The following is a 19,613-nucleotide window of genomic DNA, read 5'->3' on the forward strand; positions in this document are numbered from 1 at the left end:
TGGAGTGCCCTGTTGCTAATGTCTTGCGTATGGGAATATTTACACATGTAAAACACATTACTGTATGGTCTTGCATAATCTGGTTAATTATGGCTGTGAATCAAATTGGACACCAGCCTTGACAGGAGGTATATGGGTAAATCGTTGAAGCTTTAGAGATAGTGGTAGTATTAAAATATATTTTTTAATGGATATATTTATGGCTGATGATATCATTCCGCAAATTAGAATAAATAAATAATACAGGCATTGAACCGTTTAAGTGAGATGTACAGTTTGGCTCAGTACATAATTGCTTTTTTAAAGACTAGCCTTGGAAGTAATTAGAGCTTAGAGTAAAAACACTAAACATTGAGATAATCAGTCTGCCATTACTACCTCTGATGTATTTGTTATTGGCTTGACCCACTTAGCAAACACACACACACTCTAAGGTACATTCGCACACCTTTTTGCATTGGGACTTGGGGCCCAACATGTTAATAGGAAAGTTAGTGCAAAGGTCATTGCATGACTCCCAGTCCCAAGTTACTAGCCAAATTCAAATGGATTGCATCCTACATACATAGCTAAAGCCCTCATATCTCGCAGCTCCACAAATAGAGACATGTAAACTAATTAGCTTATCTCTACTTTTTTATTTTTTTCCCACCACAAAATCTCTATTCATTGCTTGACCTTTCATGCTGATCATTGACAAACCTGAGACCAGATAATTACGATTGATCAAATTAAGTGTATTTTTATGTATCCAAAACTTTCAGTTTAGCTCATTTAATCAGAAATGAGACAGAGTTGAGGGGACTGACACCCAGACACATCCCTATACAATGAGTTTAGTTTAATGCTGAATCTCACTGGCACTGGAAACTAAAGCTGTTACTGTCAGAAGTGGCAATTATTTTAAAAAAAAACATTATGATCGTTCAAACAGACCCAAAATTGTTGCATGACCATCAACACTGGTTCATTTGGCATTGTCAGGCGCATTTAATTGAATGCTTGCTTTCACGTGCTAATGCTTTGGCAGCTTCGTGGAAAAACAATACTTTGCTCTGTGTAAGCAGTCGTGCAGTGTTATTTCTAGCTAATTTGAATTTATTTATTTCAACTTCAATAATTGATGCAGAATCCATGGATCATTCTTTTCACAAGGAGAGAAGACAGCATCCTTTTTAATGTTGTTATTTCCCATTAAAACCTGAGAAAACATCAAAGGCAGGATGAATTAATTAACAGTATGGAGTGAGTCTGTGTACAGCCGTCTGCATTTTGCAAATTACAATTTGCTGTGAATAAGAGACTTATCAGGGCCATGCAGACATGACTACACTCCTCAAAAGAAGTTGTGTTGACACAAGGAAGAGGAAATGCATGTCTCCCCAAGACAGAATTATCCACTTTTTCAGTTTACAGTTTACGGGTTGGAAAATTAATAATCCCTTTTATTCTTCTGCCAGTACAGTTTACAAGCCTTTGTTGTGCATTCTGTGAAGTGGGGACACAATGAGGAATAGAAGGAGGGAAAGTTTTCTGTGTAGAATATCGCAGTGAGCATTTGATTTATTGATACCACTTTATCGCTGGGACACATTAAAGGACATCTTCTTAATGGTTACCCTTAATTTGCCTGTCTTGCCATCTGGGTTTGGGGTTTTGGGGTTCAGACACTTTGTTTACACTTTTAGATCTGTGGTCATAATTGGGACATAGTTAATGCCATGACCCATCCCTCCAAAAAATGTGGATCGCTGGCTTCCTTTAAAAACAGCCCTGAAAATGGGGGAGGTAGTCATCACTTCTCCATTCGACAGGCGACCCCCCCCCCTTCTTTACCCCCATTCCCTCACCCCCCCCCCTTTCTACTCTGTGCATATAGTGTTTTTATATTGTGATGATATTGAATGTTTTGGTGCTATTTTATATGTTGATGAATTGAATAACTAGGACCCCAATGGAAACAAGACCGCAAGGACTTGGCGTTATCCTTTTAGAAAAAGTGTTTGACTGTACTGTTTTTACATTTCTCTCTAATACAAATATTCGATCAATCAATAAAAGAAGCCCAAAAAAAAGGTTTAGAACAATCTTAATTACTTCCTGCCAAACAAAAACATACTACGTGATTACGTCGGCAGGTACTAACCAGTTTTAACCAACTAGGGCGATGCCCATTGGGAATGTTGCCCGTTGGGAACGCAAGCCCCTCCGGTTATGCAATACTGTACCTGTGTTAGCCGCTGTCAGGGTAGAGTTGTGCCCATCCGTCTGCGTTCCTTTTATGCCCATATATGTACAGGTAGATCCATGATGTCATCAATATGACGTTATAGTACCGACAGTGGACGGACGGTTCACACAGAGATTCCGTACATTCTTCAGAGATCTCCAATAATTATGGATACAACCAGCGATCCGACCGAATGGAAGTTGGACTCGTGTGGGCAAATGGCAATTGACCCATCTTGCTCTTTTAAAAGACACATGTACATAGTATATAAAGTGCAGTAAAGGTAAAGAATTCATACACATTTCGAGCCATCTTAAAGCACTGAACACTGTTGAGATTGTTCTGCTTTCAACAATGCAGAGTTGTATAATTTAAAGGTCTCCCATAAGTTGCAGTTTCCTTCTTGTTTCATGTTTGTTTTCTAATTCGGTTCGTCGTTTTCTTAATGTGAGGTATGTCTGACTGTATTTTCCTAATGGGTTATGAATAGAAAGGGCCAGGGTCACACACTAGTAAATTAGTAAATTAGTTTTTCCTGCTTGCCAAAGAGACAGATGGCAAATACCCAACCTTCCTCAAGCCAGACCAGCGTGTTGACTCCACAGGAGCCACGGTAAATAAATAACTCTGGATGTGCAGGGTGGGGGAGAGATAATGAAACAATAGCCACAAATCTAGCTGAGGGAAACCCTAACGGAATGACGGCCAACATAAAGGCTTGACCTCAAGACAACACAGCTTCCCTCCAACTTCTCTAATAGCCTGTCGAGATAACTGTTTCCCAAACACACGGTCACGACCCATTTTGGGACACAGACCCATTGTTATCGGTCGTGAGTAAATATCATGTTTTTTTTACAACCGTTCCTAAAACATTTTTTTTTTACCAAAATTCGAAATTTGCACACACAAAAAAGGCTCACAAATGTCCAAAACCAATTAAAAATGAAAATAGCACATCCAAGCTCATCATGATAAGCTCACAACATGTCGCATCACATTGTGTTGTGAGCTTGTAGAAAGGGGCAGAAGTGGCGGGGTGGTACATGGGGGGGTGGGTTCTTGGGGGAGAGAAAATAATTTAATTCTTGATATTGAGAGGTGACACACTTGCAGCCAATTCAATATCATACCTGTGTTTTGTCACAGCATTCGCCCTCCTGCTTGACATTTCTGGGTTAGATAGCTGCCTATTACAGCTCACCATTGCCATGTCTCACATGAATTCACATGAAGACATTCTCACACTCAGAAAGACATTTTGCTCCATTATTCCCATCACGGGCAGACCACTGTGGGTGAGAAAGAGAGGGGGGAGCAGAATATGGTCCGATGGCATCACTGTAATTACATGTACGCAGCAAATTGTTCCTCATTGATCGCGTAAAGTGTTGGTGAATGTCACATTTTGAATGGCAGCCTAACTGACGTTATTTCATGGAGACGACGGGGAAAACATCTCAACAAGCATTCATCTTATCAGACAATCTGGTTTGACTTTTAGGAACCCCTCTGTGAGGAAACATTTGATTGCAGGGAGAGGCTGTTGGGGAGGGAAGCAAGGGCATCACAAACATGGCAAGATAAGCCCCACGGAAGCTGACTTTGAAAAGCACTTCTTCAGTCACAGGTATAACCTTTGTACTTAGATTTTTCCACTGATTTTAGCTCCCGTCCCGGCTGTGTGTTACAGACGATATAGGTGAGGGGCGGGGGGGTAGGAGGGCTGAATGTCATAAATCAACATTAACCATCAGCTCTGAGCTATTGACTGATGATTCACCGCGGCTGCATCTCCTCAAGACTCTGAAATTAAAATGCAGCGGCAGCGCGAGGGGAGAGCGCCTCGGTTGATTGGCACCTTGTCGAGTCTGGCAGGGGAGCCTTTGATTGCACTCACTGTCAATATTAGTTAATTGTTTTCCTTACATACGTGCCGTGGCACCCTCTGTTTCTGCAACATCACAGAAAAATCCAGAATGTTCAACCCATAATGGACCTGTAAGGGTCCATTTTACACCCTCATAGTTAGATTAACTCTCCAGGTTTTGCTGTGCACCCTTATTTGTCAGAATGTATTGCATCTAGACACTTTATTTTCTATTTTGAAAGAGATGCTAGTCATTGCCATCATCCTGAATGCATAATACTGATTGTACCTACTTCAACTGCAATCCCATAGCTACTGTATATATGCACATTATTGTTGACAACGTGAGGAAAAAAAAGTTTGTAAACAAGGACTGCCCACCCTGTAATCATGATGTCAGAATATTGTATTTATTTATAACCCATAATGGTCTGACAGATTAACTACATACGTATGGCTGTAAATCTGCTGTTCAGCCTCGGCTGCATCAGAGAGTCTAGTTATGCCTTGAAGCTTTAATTGGTCCCTTTCAATTATCACACTAAGTGTATTACTAGAATGCATACGGTATGCTGTGCCGCAGTGCTGTCCTGACAAGGGCGACCCAGCCGTGTACGGATTCAGCGAAGTTGGGTTCAGACCGAGTTGGAATTGCTATCTACAATGGCACCTGTAACTGCTGCACAAACTGTTCAGGGCAGACATAGCAGCCATTTTCTGTGCCCCAAGGTCATCGGAGGAGACACGTTTTAATTGAAAATGAAATTGTCTACTTCAGAGGTTGAAATAATTAGCAATATCAGAGTGGAAGGAGGAAAAATCAGAGATGATGAAAAATATAAAAAGGACATAACCCTTGATAAAAAAGAAATAATTATATTCCTTTGGCAACTCCATTCTCTGGACTTGACTGATGTCATAATGTGGAATTATGATACCCGTGTATAGGGAGGCTGCTACCCTGTTTTATCCATGCTATTTTTTTATAACCAAAGTATAGAATGTGGTTAAAATGATAGACCTATATTAACACATTTTGCTGGGGACCCCCTGGTACCCCCCCACAAGGACCCCTGGGGGTCCCCGGACCCCACTTTGAGAACCAATGGCTAGGGGACCTATATATGGCAAAGATATTAAACAGTAGATGCATGGATCCCATCCCAAACCATCTCCCCTGTACTAGTAGCCTTGTGCTCTCACCCGTGAAACAAACCCTGTCACGCCGTCGTACAGGAAAGAAAGACCAAAAAAAAAGAAGTCACTTTTTCTGTCCCCAATATTTCCACACCAGTTAATAATAGGGAAATGAAATGAATGAATTGTATCAGTGTGTTGCTGTCTTAGCTCGTTGTGAATCAGAAATTATCATAGAGATGGATATTGGTGCTTTCATACAGTATGCTGAGTCACACAGAGTGAGATGCTCACTCTATCACACATTATTCACACGTGCACGCCGCACGCACGCACACAAACGCACACACGCACGCACGCACACACACACACACACGCACACACACACAATAACTCAGTGTGTTGATGTAAACTACAGGCAGGAATCAGCTTTAGCAATATCACCATAGTGACAGTGAAAAGCTAGTAGAGAGAAGATTTCATCCCACAATTCTACAAACACCTGCGATGTTACTGACCTCCAGTAGCATTCTACAAACACACCAATGTTACTGACCTCCAGTAGCATTCTACAAACACACCAACGTTTCTAACCTTCAGTATCTTTTTACAAACACCCCATCACTGACACCCCGTCACTGACCTCCAGACCCCTTTTGTTGTAAAATCCCCGTCTCTCCATGCCATCCCCAGGCTATATGCAAACGTCATCTCGACATTATAGCCCGCACTGTACTGGCCAGGCAGAGAAATGTGACAAACTCTTGCCATCATGTGGGTGTTTGTGAGGTTAGGGGAGGGTCGGAAATAGTGACATAAAGAGGATGTTACCCCAGGACAAATGCTGACGAGCTTCCCATGGGCCAGCCAGGGACACAAATCAAAGGCACGGGTGTTAATATCTGATAGTTAGCGCTCTGGGCTGAGCGGCATAAAAGACATTGAGGTCAATGGGTTGCCGGCAGTCTCCAGAGATAAGGAGTTGCATCATGGTTATTTCCACTGGCTCCTCCCCTGTGGAATACTCTGGAGCCTTCTCTTCATCATCACAGTCGGAACACAATCACGGTCATGCAGCAGTGGAATGTGCTGTGCAGCAGTTGACTTAAATGCCTCATGACAAAAGGTATCACCAATATACACGGCCAGGTGCACGCAAAAACCTGTGCTATGGCTAACGTAGAATTGAGCACAATAAAGAACTTTTTTTTTATGGATAGGCTAAGGTAAAGTCTCTCTTATATTCGATTAACATATACTGTACGCCTGCGATTAAGTCTCACCTCAGGTGGTTCTGCTTTGTGGAAGTATAATTGAATCAGAATTATTTTAATTACTTAAAAAAAGAAAAAGTGTTAACGGTTTATATAATGCTTTGCCTTTACATCACCATGGGGCCATCTTGGTTTGCAGAGAAATGCCACAACCAATCAGTTCCATATACTGTTAATACATGCAAATGCATGCAACAATGATCAATGCTTGTTTTGGAGCATCACTGCATTGGACAACAAATAGATTTTCCACATTCAGGAATGGGTGGTGTGGGGCTGCGGCCCCTGGAGGGGATCACAAGCTTGTAGATCGGCTTTTTTTATGTTGCTTTTTTAAAGCCATTTCACAATTGGGGGTTATTGGCATGGAAAGGTTTGGGAACCCAGCTGGTCTGCTCTACGAGTGTTTTTGTGCCTCTGCTTTAGAAGCTGAGGTCCTTTTTTACTGTTGAAAACATGGTGACGCCAGAAGTCCATATCCCTTAAAAAAAAAAAGTATACTTTACTTGATTCTCAGTCAAGCAGTGACATGCAGTCACTAGGGAGAGAGCCTAGTGACAGGGACTGCGCTCAGCACACCGAAATCAAGTGCGTAGCGACAGAAACATTAACACCAGCCACTGAGTACCCATGTGACTTTGGTGAGAGAGTGTAACTGTCATGCCAGGCCTGAACAGTACATCAGAATATATCTGAACTTTCATCGTCTCTTGTTTGGGTGTGTGTGTGTGTGTGTGTGTGTGTGTGTGTGTGTGTGTGTGTGTGTGTGTGTGTGTGTGTGTGTGTGTGTGTGTGTGTGTGTGTGTGTGTGTGTGTGCACACACGCTTGTTTACTGGGTGGGTGGGTGGGGGGTTGGGGTGCAGTCAACATCAAAACGGAACGGTAGAGTTTTTTTTCAGCAGTGATTCATTGAATGTGCAACCTTGTTTCTGCTTTCATGTATGCCAGTGATACGTTATATGACATACTCCCCCCCCCAACCCCCAACAACACACGCAGTCACGCACACATACACACACAGACAAGAACATGGCGATGTGGATGAATTATACATGTTAAGCAAGAACAGGTCTTTCTCTGAAAGCGTACCCTTTTCATGATAACCCCTTTTTAGACATTCAGTGGACTTATCACGGCATATAAATAGGACAGGATTCATTATTCAGGGGAGGTTTCAGTGAAAAATTAATAGTTGTCCCCGGAGGAGGGACTGCACCGGCTCAAAAAAGGAGAAACCTTTAAAGTGTACATGCACAGGGGGATGTGGAGAGAGCCTGCCTCCCATATTAAAATGTTCGCCATGCGACACAACACATTGATATGGGTAATATGTTTGCCCAGCACTAATGCCTCCAACTAATACTTACTGAGTACACAGTAAGTTCTTTTGAATGGGAGAGAGAGAAGGGATTATGTGCGTATGGGTGCACTCCTCACATCAAGACTTAAGAGTATGTATTTACAGTGTTGCTTGTCAGTACAAAACAGCAGGGCTTGAGTCATTTTCATTTGACACAGGATTCACCTTCCTTGAGACTGAATATTTCATGTTCATACTTTGACACACTTTTAAGATAGCTGCCAATACTAAAGATGGATGCACGCACCCACGCACACACACAGGTAGTTTTTAAAATAGAAAACTATACAGGAGGCCTTCCTCTCGGCTATGTCATATAAGAAATTACAGTTTCCACTGTGGCCAGATCACTCATGCTCCAAAACAACTCAGCCGCCAGTGCTGAGTTGTTTTCAGCCTGCCAGTTATCAGTTGAAAGATGGACTGCGCCAATGCCTTTGTATCCCCTCCCTATCTGCCCGACCATGGAGGCAATAACAGTAATGTACGGCTAAGCAAAAACAGAGCTAATCATCAATGACTGCAAGATATATAGCATATGCAGTGGCACCTTGTTTATTACCCGCTTTTCTCCTCCTGCAGAATCCATCGGCCACGCAGACACTCTGTCAGATAGAGGGACTCCTTCAATGTTAATTTGATTCATTCTTGTTTTCCATAATAATTGGGGGCAATGGGTCAGTGTGATGAATTTGCTTGTTACATGACCCGGGATGTAGCGTAGCACTTGGCTGGCATACGGTTTCATCGCAGCATCTCCACTTGTGTGGAAGAAGGACTTCATTTATTATTTTCCGCCTGTGGTTTGAAAAACATCCGTTCATTTCTGTCCTACAGTTCAGTGTGCAATGTAAAGTAGAGAACTGTTTACCGTTTATGTCTCCTGCTAATGCAGGAGCACTGCAGAAATCAACTTCCTCATTCACTTTGAATGAATAAAAAAATTGGTTGATATTGGGAACTTATTGACTTGAAAGTCAAAAATGTTAATTTGAAAGTAATTTCTTGTACAACTATAGCAGTACACAATTGTAAGACAACAGTAAGCAGGTCCAGTAAATATCAGATCTTTTCTCCTGTTTTTATAGAATATTTCCACCTCCCTCCCCTGCTGCAATCTTTTTCTTTCTATTTCTTCGACTTCCCATTATCTGTGGAAATATGGAAATGCTCAGACATTCATCTATGTGCAATGAATTTTAAGTGAGATTCCAATTTCTTTTGCTCTTGTAAATATGCATTTATGTATTACTTCCCTGTCACTGACAATTCACATCCATATATCTACACTGTATGTTCATGAACGCACAGTCGCACACACATGCATTTACAAGAAAACATAAACAAACATTTAACTTTACAGTAGGCTACACACGAACGCACACAAACACAAAGATGACTAAACCCTGATTTATTTGCACGCTGGTGTGTCTTACCGAAAATATCAGATCTACAAGCTTGTAGATTATAGATCGATTATTTTCGGTGCACGACATGGCACACAACCAGGTATAAATCAGGCGTTAAGAACGTGGAGTTATGTCAAATAATTTAGACTATGTGTTTCCGTTTACATTGGTTTCTAGTTTCTACCCCCCACTGCATCTCTATCTCTGTGCCTCATCCTCAGTGTGTCATTATCGTGATGAGCGCTGATTGCAGATTGTTATGGTGTTTGCGCCTCTCATCTATCTGGACCATGCTGGGTATTTGGCCAGGCCTGATTGTGTTGACACAATTTTTCTTGTCTCGTCCTGAGATGGAGAGGCTTGGCCCAATAGCAGTCCACCCATAATGAAGGAGATGCAATCAACCACTAGTCTCTCCCTAGTCTCTCACTAGTCTCTCTAAAAATAAAAAGTCAAGTGGCAGGGAGAAAGATGCTGCTGTGGACCGGGCTCCATCTCACAATCACCTTCTCGTTCTCGGTTGATGTTAATCACACTGTTGTTATTGTTGATGCGGAGGTCTGCCTTTCTGTGCACCGTTTTATGCTGAGCTGGTATTAAAGTTTGGAGGTGGTGTTTCCAACACTGACAACAAAGGTGACTGGGACAGGGATGGATTTACATTCAATTAAGTCCATACATTGTGGCCGTGTTGTATATGTTTAGTTTTAAAATGGCCACTTCAACCCAAAACATGCCTTTAATCAGTGCCAACAAAGAGGAAGAAAGAAGCGCACGGCGTCAGCCTGTTCGAGGGATTATTTCTCCCTTTGTGCTCTTTGTCCCCTGTCCGTGCTTTGTTATTTGTTTTGGTGTTCTAATCTCAGCCAAGTCAATAATATTCTTTGTTGTCTGAAATTGTATGTCGGGGAGGGTAGGAACAAAAAAAGGGGGCCTCCTCCTTTTGTTGAAAGTACCTGTCTGTGACTTTTCACTCTCTCTCTCTCTCAGACTCCTAGATAAAGTAATCATTAGATGTTGTTTTCTGCCTGCAATTACTTTCAGCTACAACGGGTCAAACACTGGGAAAGCAAGAAGGGTCGAGGGAAGACAAGGCTAGATGGATTGCAGGAGAGGAACTGTATGGGTCCCACAAGTGCTGATAAATACGTGTGAGGCTCAGAGACTCACCATTGTCAGAGGTGTCTCAGTAAATGCTTCAAATGTAATTAGTCTAGAGTATATATGGACGACCCCACTCCCCTCTTATCAGAGTCACATTGTCTCCTTTAAAAGAAGGCCATTCATTACATCTGGCACTATTTGTTTTTGTAAAGTAAAAAAAAAAATGGGAGCAAGGGAGGAAATGCGAGGGGCGGCCTCGTTGTTTCTATCGTCTCACACTTTGGACCTCTCTGGCTGTGGAGGATCATTCTTCTGAATTCATGGTTCGACTGCACACACGTACAAGCCATTATGATAGATAATTCATCTTCTGCCGTGGTGTTTCTGTAGCAGTATTGAGGTGATTTCCGTCTGACTGCTGCACATCATCACATCACAACATCATTCTATCATGTTGAGTGTGTCATGTTGACAAGTTGTCTCCCCCCCCAGCTTTGGCCTCTTTTAGATCTTAACAACACAAGTCAGAATCCTACATGGCACCTTTGATCTCTGTGGTATAGTGACTAGTTGCACAGTTCTGCATTCCAAAGAGCACACCGTTTTTTTTTTATTGCCACAATGGAATATTTACTTCCTCAATCCTCACCCATGCCCTTGTCACCAGTGACAATGACAGCTCTTATTGCTTTGTCGGGGATTATGCCTCTAGGCTACCTTCCGCCAGATAAAAAAGTACAGAAAAACAAATAGCACTGACTTTGGCATGCAGAGAAAATAATTAATACAATTCTCAGACACGACGCATCTTATGCCTTATGACTAATCGTATTAGACATTTATCATTTTGAAAAAACATTTTAAAATAGCCGATCTACAGCGACATGTGAGCTTGTAGATTGGCTATTTTCACTATTTTAAAGAAATCGTTTTTTCAATAATGGTAAGATAGGGCGTTGTGAGCTTGTAGATCGGCTATTTTCAAATATTTTACCACTTTCACTTTTGGTGCTTTAAGTATATTTTGATGCCAATACTTTTGTACTTTTACTCAAGTAACATTTTGAACACAAGCCTTTTACTTCTAACAGAGTATTTCTATATTGTGGGTATTGCTACTTTTACTGAAGTAAAATATCTGAGTACCGTATTTTCCGCACTATAAGGCGCACCGTCAGTGCGCCTTATAGTGCGGATGCGCCTTATAATCCGATGCGCCTTATATATGTATCAATATTGGTTCCCTTGGTTTCCGCACTATAAGCCGCACCGTCAGTGCGCCATATAGTGCGGATGCGCCTTATAATGCGGTGCGCCCTATATATGAAAATAATACATTTATTGAAGGTGCGCCTTATACTCAGATGCGCCTTATAGTGCGGAAAATACGGTACTTCTTCCACCACTGACCGTTCAACCCCACCTCCCCTGGAACATGGCCAGTTTATGTTTCTGCACAGTAGATGCTCAGCGAGCTGGAGGCACCGCGGTGGATGTAAAGACGGTACCGCGGAACACCGTGGCGGTGGACATCAAGGATCATTTCCATGATCCTTATGGAGCTGTGCATTACGTTAAATATAACATGAAATCACACGTGCCTCAGAGGAATAGGAATGTGCTGTGCTTGTAAGTGGGATGTCAGAGATTTGCGCTTCCGTGAATGTCAAACATGAGTTTCTCCAACAGTGATTACTGCAGTTCTTTGATTAGAGACATGGCTCCCCGCTTTCCTGCGCAACACCCAGTGGTTTTAATACCTCTATTATTATTAATGACCGTTCATTTCCTTATCCAGAGTGCACGTTTTTTGTGAGTAGGTGTTAAGGCCACGTGAAGGGATAGTCTTGGTAATTACAAAGCCAATTATTTCCTTAAAGATTTCATTTGTTTGACAGAATCACCCACGTTCTCACATTTCCCTTTTACACTCTCTCCAGATATGGACAAACATATACATGTCCTCTCTCAATTCAAAATAATGCTTCTCTCTACCAACAGTATGTCTCTCTAGATCAGTGGCTCTCAGACTTTTTCATGTCAAGGACTCCCAAAATGTAGATGTATTTGGCCGCAGACCCCCCATCTCAAAATATTTTGTTCCAGGGACCCCCAGAAGCAAAGATTTGAGTTACAAATGTTCGCTTTAAAAAAAAGTATATATTCAAAGGTTTGCACAAATGTTCATTTTTCAAAAATAGCAGATCTACAAGCTCATAGCGTGGCACTCGGAGCCACGCTATGAGCTTGTATATCTGCTATTTTTGAATAGCCAAAGTATAAAAGCTTAAAGTGGTTAAAATTATTGTGATGCTATATTAACACATTTTGCTGGGGACCCCCTGGAACCCCCCAAGGACCTTTGAGAACCAATGCTCTAAATGTCTGTGTGTCCCACACCATCTCACGCTCCATCATACAGGGCAAAATAAGAAAGAAGAGAAGAGACTAGTAACATTATGGTACTTGTGATGACTGCACCATTAGTGGTATCAGTATGTTTCTATATGACTCTTGATGGGAGTCAAGGTCACTTGTTTAAACATCTCAAACAGCTCAGTAATCTTCTTTGCTTTTTTTCTGGCACTGTTAACCCTGCTGATCCTGAATTAATTGAGAGGGAGGGTGCATGAGGTGATATGGCTTAGGCTGGTTATACTGTATTAAAAATGTTCAAAACAGAAACCTTTTTATTTCAGCCTAAACATAAATGTAAGTCCCATGTTTGTCACATGCTGCCAGAGACTAGAAATTGAATATCTTCTTTCCAATAGTTCGCCATGTAAATCATGCCATTAGGGGTCGGAGCTTTACAACAAAACAAGGAACAACAAGGAACCCGATTGGACTTGAGATACCGTGTGAGATCCAATTAAAACTCACTATAAAAATGTTGAAGATGGATTCCTGCATACATGAGTTTGCTACTCTGCTATTCAAGGTTCAAGGGTTGACAGGATATTGAAGTAAAGAACAGTGCATTAAGCACATGCTGTATGCATATCAAGATTAGATGTAACTTAATTAGGAGGTACAGTATAACTATACGTATGCAACTGTATCATCTGTAATTAAATGCATGGGTTTTACAGTTTTCCAAGCTACAGTAAATCATTAAGTACTGTAGCCTGTGTCAATTGTTACTGTGTATGTCAGGGCCGGGGCATATGCCATCTGACGGTTGTGCAATGATTTTAATGTCCTAGATGCATGCAATTATCATTTTAATTAGCAATAATGAGTTTGCGCATGCTAACATAATGAGTGGAATCATGACATACAGGCGTACAAGCCTTAATGTGTGGCTCATTAAGATGTAACTACCTCTGTCAATAATATAATCAGCTATCATGGTAAATATCCCTAACAATTGTAATGAAGAGGATCTCTAATTGTGTGGCCAAAAGTCAGTCAGTCAGTCAGTCAGTCAGTCAGTCAGTCAGTCAGTCAGTCAGTTTGTCTGTCTGTCTGTCTGTCTGTCTGTCTGTCTGTATGTCTGTCTGCCTCACTGTGTTACATTTGCATTATTGAATTTCATGTTGATCATAGAAAAATAAAACAGATGGAATGCCCACTGCTGTAAGAAAAAGATGATACCGAGATGCAAATAACGAAGTCAACATTCCAGATATTGCATTACGGAGGAAGAAAGGGCACTACCTCTTGGGATTCAGTCATGCTTTGGCTATGATCTTTTAAATCAAATCAGCAACCTTTATTCCAAAGTCAAACTTATTGTCATGATGGTATCTCGCTGGAGCGTTTCGCTATAACTTCCTACTGTGGTATCAGCATTAATGTAGAGCACCATAACTTCCTACTGTAGTATCAGCATTAATGTAGAGCACCGAATTCATTCAGCATTGGTGCCACCAATGCTGGAGAAGCTGGATATCAGCTGTATATGACTCTTAAGATGCAGGAAATATAGTATATAAGTATATAATTTGCAGAGATCTCACAATGCATGCAGTTAAATTAACCCATTAAGACCGGGAACGCGTCTGTGTCATTTTTAGATTTCTTTGGCTATTCAAAAATAGCAGATATACAAGCTCATATCTTGTACAGTATATCTGCTATTTCGTGAAAATCTGTGTACATCTTTGAATATGTATTTTTTAAAGCGAACATTTGCAACTCAAATCTTTGCTTCTGGGGGTCCCTGGATGGGGGTCCCTGGACCCCATGTTGTTCCAGGGACCCCCAGAAGCACAGATAGGAGTAAAAAAAAAATCTTTAAAACACACATTTTCATGATTCTTCCAACAAATAGCAGATCTACACATTTTTTGAATAGCCAAAGAAAAATGACACAAGATGCTTTCCCGGGCTAAATGGGTTAATAAACCACCATCTATATTCTACGAGCCCCCTTCTAGTATCACCATATCTTGTGTTACACGCGTCCAATGTTTGTACAAGCTGTTAAGTTTCGCTGCGAGGACAGAAGGTCAGTGGAAGGTGGACACAGCCGCGTTCGATCTTTGGCCTGCCTGAGGATGTGTTGATGTTGCAGAATGGGTTGGCCGTGGGCTACCGCTGTGGTACTGACCTTGCGCAAGGCCTCAAGATCAGCTAAGAGCCCAACTGGGGCTCCCACAAGGCGTCTGGAGAAACAGCACAAGAACATGGATAATAGATGTCCTTTTTCGGCGGATCTGGGAGTCGGGTACCATACAGAATTTTGGGAGTCAACATCTGTCATTTGTTCCAAGGATTAGTTTAATGGACATCGACTCGACTCTACAAAGTCTGAATTCCAGAGTAAGGTTGTGTCTGTTGTGATCACATCAGCACTATTCAAAGAAAGCTGAATCATCTTGGGTAGAGATGGAGGTATGCCTGATTTCAACAGCGCAATCTATTAAGCCCCATCGTCAGGCCATTATCCCTGCTTGTCTGTCATTCAAATTTCCTTGAAGGAAAAGAGGAAAAGAGGGTTGATTTCAACAGGGGACCGCGCGGTATCAGTCGCGTGTGATTTCTTGCAAAACCTCCGCAGGGGTACAGTTGTTTCCCCTGAATACCAAAGACACTTAGGCAGCACACATCACACGCCCGGCAACGGTGTGCCTCTGGCTGACGAAAGCAGCCAGCCAGAGCTGTCAGCGACATCACTCAGTCCGTGCTCGCCCCCACCATCATCACCGCCTATCCAACCTATCCCCACTGGAATAGAAACTGGCACAGGGCTACATCTCTTTGAGCTGTTTAATGTGAAATGCTGGATGCAAAAAAAATGGAAGCACTCAAGGCTGTTGACACAGCAGCGCTGTGAGTTCATGTAGTTTTCACCCAGGGTGCCATGGAGCCACGGAATACCTTTCATAAAGCACATTACAGGCAGCTTCCCCCTTACGTGCGCTGATCGTTTACGAGGGAGAAAGGAGCAAAACACCTTGGTTAAGATGCATGTCATTGCTGCTGGGCAGAAACCTTGTATGTCCAAAAACGTTACTTTTCAGGAAATGGAAAAAAGAACTTACGTTTCAAAGAATCCAATGTAGTTATTATTCAGTCACAAGCTTCTGTTAATATTTTAGTTTTCACTTATCCCACAGACAGACCACCACTTTCAACATACTATTCTTTTCTATAGAAAAGAATAAATAGCTGATCTGAGCTTGTACAGTAGATATTTTTACAACTTTTGTGCAATACTGTTTATACAAATTATAAAATAGGGCGTTCATTTATGAAAAAAACATAACAGGATGAAATTTGGAGATAAAACATATCTGCCCGGCAGCAAAGATGTGCATGTACGCTTGTGTGTGTGTGTGTGTGTGTGTGTGTGTGTGTGTGTGTGTGTGTGTGTGTGTGTGTGTGTGTGTGTGTGTGTGTGTGTGTGTGTGTGTGTGTGTGTGTGTGTGTGTCAGTGCATGGCATGCCTATGGAATAAGAAGTCTATACTAATAGCATTATCACATAAAAAAGGCAATACCTTGAAAAGGCATTGACAACAGCAGAAAACACTTGGAGAAAGATTGAGTCAGGGAACGGCAAGGACTTGGCTCAGACCTATTGTGCTTGCTCAGAGAATGAGTGAGCGGCATCCATTTTTGCCTTAATGAAGTTAGTGACCCTCTGAAAGGTGACACATTTACCGCCCAGGGGATTTATACACTCCTGCTCCAAGGCTCCAGTTCAATATGGAGAGGACAGATTTTACTCCACGTAGGCTATACACACGTGACTCCAAATATATCCTCAGAATTCACACCAGGAGATTCATTTTCTGACACTGCTGCCATAATTAAAGCCTAAGCTGTTGCATTCCATCTTCAGCAAGGGGGGGAGGGATTTTTTACACAACACTCCAAATAGTTTCAGGGAAGTTTGGATTGATATCACTGACACAATGAGAAATATTCATCTTAAAACTTTGCTGGACAACGTGAAACAACACACAAGGTGACAAGATGCATTGTTTGAGATCTGTCGACATCTGGGGAACAGAGTTAAACAGAGCATGCGGAACGTGTAGTCTATGTGAGGGGAAACGGTGGCTCCACTGTACCGGGGCCTAAGACCGCTCAATTATTGATAGCATTCTTACTTATGCAAATATGTTGAATTATTTCTGTGTGACAGCTTGAAGTTGAGGCCTGGAGGAGTGATGTGATGTCGGAGCGAAGACCCCTCTTTTCTTTGCGAAGCATAGGATGCATAACACTGCCTCAGTGCATACTGTTTTACATTCTAATTATCTGGTTTGACAGGCTTTATTGCCGGGGCTCAATGCTGAGGCCTCCGTCCCAGACTCATTCCACATGTGATGTCAGTGCAGGCATAATGAGATAAGATAGTTTGAGTGCTTAGCCTCGCCCATTCGCCGCGTGCTCACTCACTTTGCGAACCCCCCAGCCCCCACCCTTTTCAACGCATGCAAATCAAAATGCGGTCGCTCTTGACTACAGTGCATTCATTACCACCTCGAATGTGGCAAACATGCTCACTAAATACACATCCCAAGGATACAGGTAGACATGTGGTTTTATTCTGCGCCTTCAATTCTGCCTTTGTCTTATGTGATCAGCTTTATGCTGGAGCCAGATAGATCAAAAGGGGTTTGAGGTGTGCCGCTATGACGGTGATTAGAATAAACGATGCTTTTTTTTTTTAAAGATGTCCGTTACTTATTAAATACAGTTAAGCCAATCTAAGACACAAACAGGGAGACAGTTTTTCCCCTCTAACTTTAATTAAGCTACAGGGAATTCATTGCATATTGTAGGTAAACACACAGAGTCAGGGGAATACCAATGGAAATTAAATGCTCTGCCGCTGCTTTTCTCATTACAACATGAAATGAAACATTTATCACCGACTTTCATTTTGCTAAAAGGCCGACATTTTGCGGGTCAACCGCTGATAAAAGGACAACTTTATTCTATTTACTTTATGATTTACAGTTTCATTCTCTGCTTTTAGAGTGCTCTAGTAAAAGCAGTGTAACGCCACCTGCACTTACTGTATCTTCAGAGTTCAGCCTTGTTTGGTGGCACGGTTAATGAATTCTCTCTCTCCCATTTTCTGTCTGTCTGTCTTTCTGTCTGTCTGTCTGTCTCTCTCTCTCTCTCTTTCTTATCAGCCATAGAGGTGAACCTGCAGAAAGCCTTGGCTGAGGCCTCCGAGACTTGTACCCAGGAGTGCCTGATCTTGGGCCACTCTGACAGCTGCTGGATGCCCCCAGCCCTGGCCCAGTTCCAGTCTCCCGGCAGCAACAGCCCCACCTCCACCCCTGCCACCACCACCACCACCACATCTGCCAGTATCCCGCTCCCCTCCTTTGGCTTCCAGCAGAGCTGGGCCCGGGGTGGCAAAGGCAGCATGGGCTGCATGGGGGTCATGGACGGCCGTCATACCCTGGGCAGGTCTGTGCCCAAAAAAGCTGAACTGGACAAAGGGATCAGCCGGCCACAGTTCTACAACACCCTGGATAGACACTCCAGTAAGAAAGAGGACCCCGTGAAGGTCATCCCCCTGGCAAGCTTTTCCACACCCGGGCAGCAGACCTCCAGCCACGGCGGAAGCGCTTCCTTCCTACACGAGCACCAGTTGTAAGACAAATGAAGAGAATCCGTCCATACACACCACTCTATCCGTAGATGACTCTGTGTCAGTGACTTTTTGATCAGTGTGTGTGTGTGTGTGTGTGTGTGTGTGTGTGTGTGTGTGTGTGTGTGTGTGTGTGTGTGTGTGTGTGTGTGTGTGTGTGTGTGTGTGTGTGTGTGTGTGTGTGGTATGCATCATTTGACAAACTATGATCAGCTCCATGCAAGAGAAAAGAACCCAACAGCGGCTGCTTTTAAGATGATGTCATGTAGACGAAAAAGTGAACCTTTTGAAGGAAGGATGTTAAGTATTTACATACCAGATCCATGTATACTGTAGTATGTAAATGGTTATTCTATACCAAAGTAGTTCCATCACAGAAAAAAAATACGAAAAACAACAAAAAACAACAAACAAAAAAAAAGAAGAAAAAAAAGAAAGATGTTTTTGCCTTCAGTTTGGTGATGTTTGTATAATCATCAGAAAGGACTCTGTGCGCTTCACGCTCACTGAACCCCAGCTCAGTGGAACAGCAAGCAAACTGAAAGACAATTACCTTGCATATAAACAAATGCAAATGATAAGAGTATATTGTATTGAGCAAGCTGAATCTGGCTAAATGCTAATTGTGAGCTTTGGGTGGAGGATGTTTATGTTCAAGCTCTGGTGAAGTATTGCTTAGTATGTCATGCAGCTCAAACTCCTTTAGGTGGTAGAAGATGTCTCTTCCCTCTAGCCGGAACATGTTTCAGAAGTCTATTTTGGTCAGGGGACTGCAGAAGGGTAAAAAAAAAGTCTACAATGCATAACTAGGCCAACAGAAGGCTGTGCGCCGGTATTCTATGTTTTCAACACACCTCCTTAGACAAAATCTAAGGGTAAAAAACACACTTGCACACTCACACACAAGATGTTTTCCATATGGTGATTGCTCAGACTCCGCCACCTCTATTAAGAACATGTTTATACCCAGCATTATCTCATTAGCTCAGTCTTGAAAGGCACAGACAGACGCACGTCGGAAATAATGCCTTTGTTTTCCTCCTCTCTTTGTATTTCTCACATTCTCCACTCTTCATCACTCAGAACAATACACACGATAAGTGGTTCGGAGCCAATTACGGCATTCTCACAACAGTGTAATTACTGTGTGATCTTCATAGCGGC

The 19,613-nt window shown here is 42.3% G+C and overlaps 1 protein-coding gene across 1 annotated transcript in view; it reads left to right on the top strand.

Moving 5' to 3' along the window:
• pcdh11 (protocadherin 11) overlaps positions 1-18,455 on the top strand; it is a gene marked incomplete at its 3' end in the record, with an annotated part of 149,468 nt that extends 131,013 nt beyond the window's left edge. Inside the window, exon 7 of the mRNA XM_080415739.1 lies at positions 17,983-18,455. Coding sequence (XP_080271865.1) covers positions 17,983-18,455 — 473 coding nt within the window. The remainder of the gene's footprint in view (positions 1-17,982) is intronic.
• Positions 18,456-19,613: the final 1,158 nt, after the last annotated feature.

The sequence above is a fragment of the Gymnoscopelus braueri genome (assembly GCF_963280865.1).
Source record: "Gymnoscopelus braueri genome assembly, chromosome: 20".
NCBI classification, from domain to species: Eukaryota; Metazoa; Chordata; class Actinopteri; order Myctophiformes; family Myctophidae; genus Gymnoscopelus; species Gymnoscopelus braueri.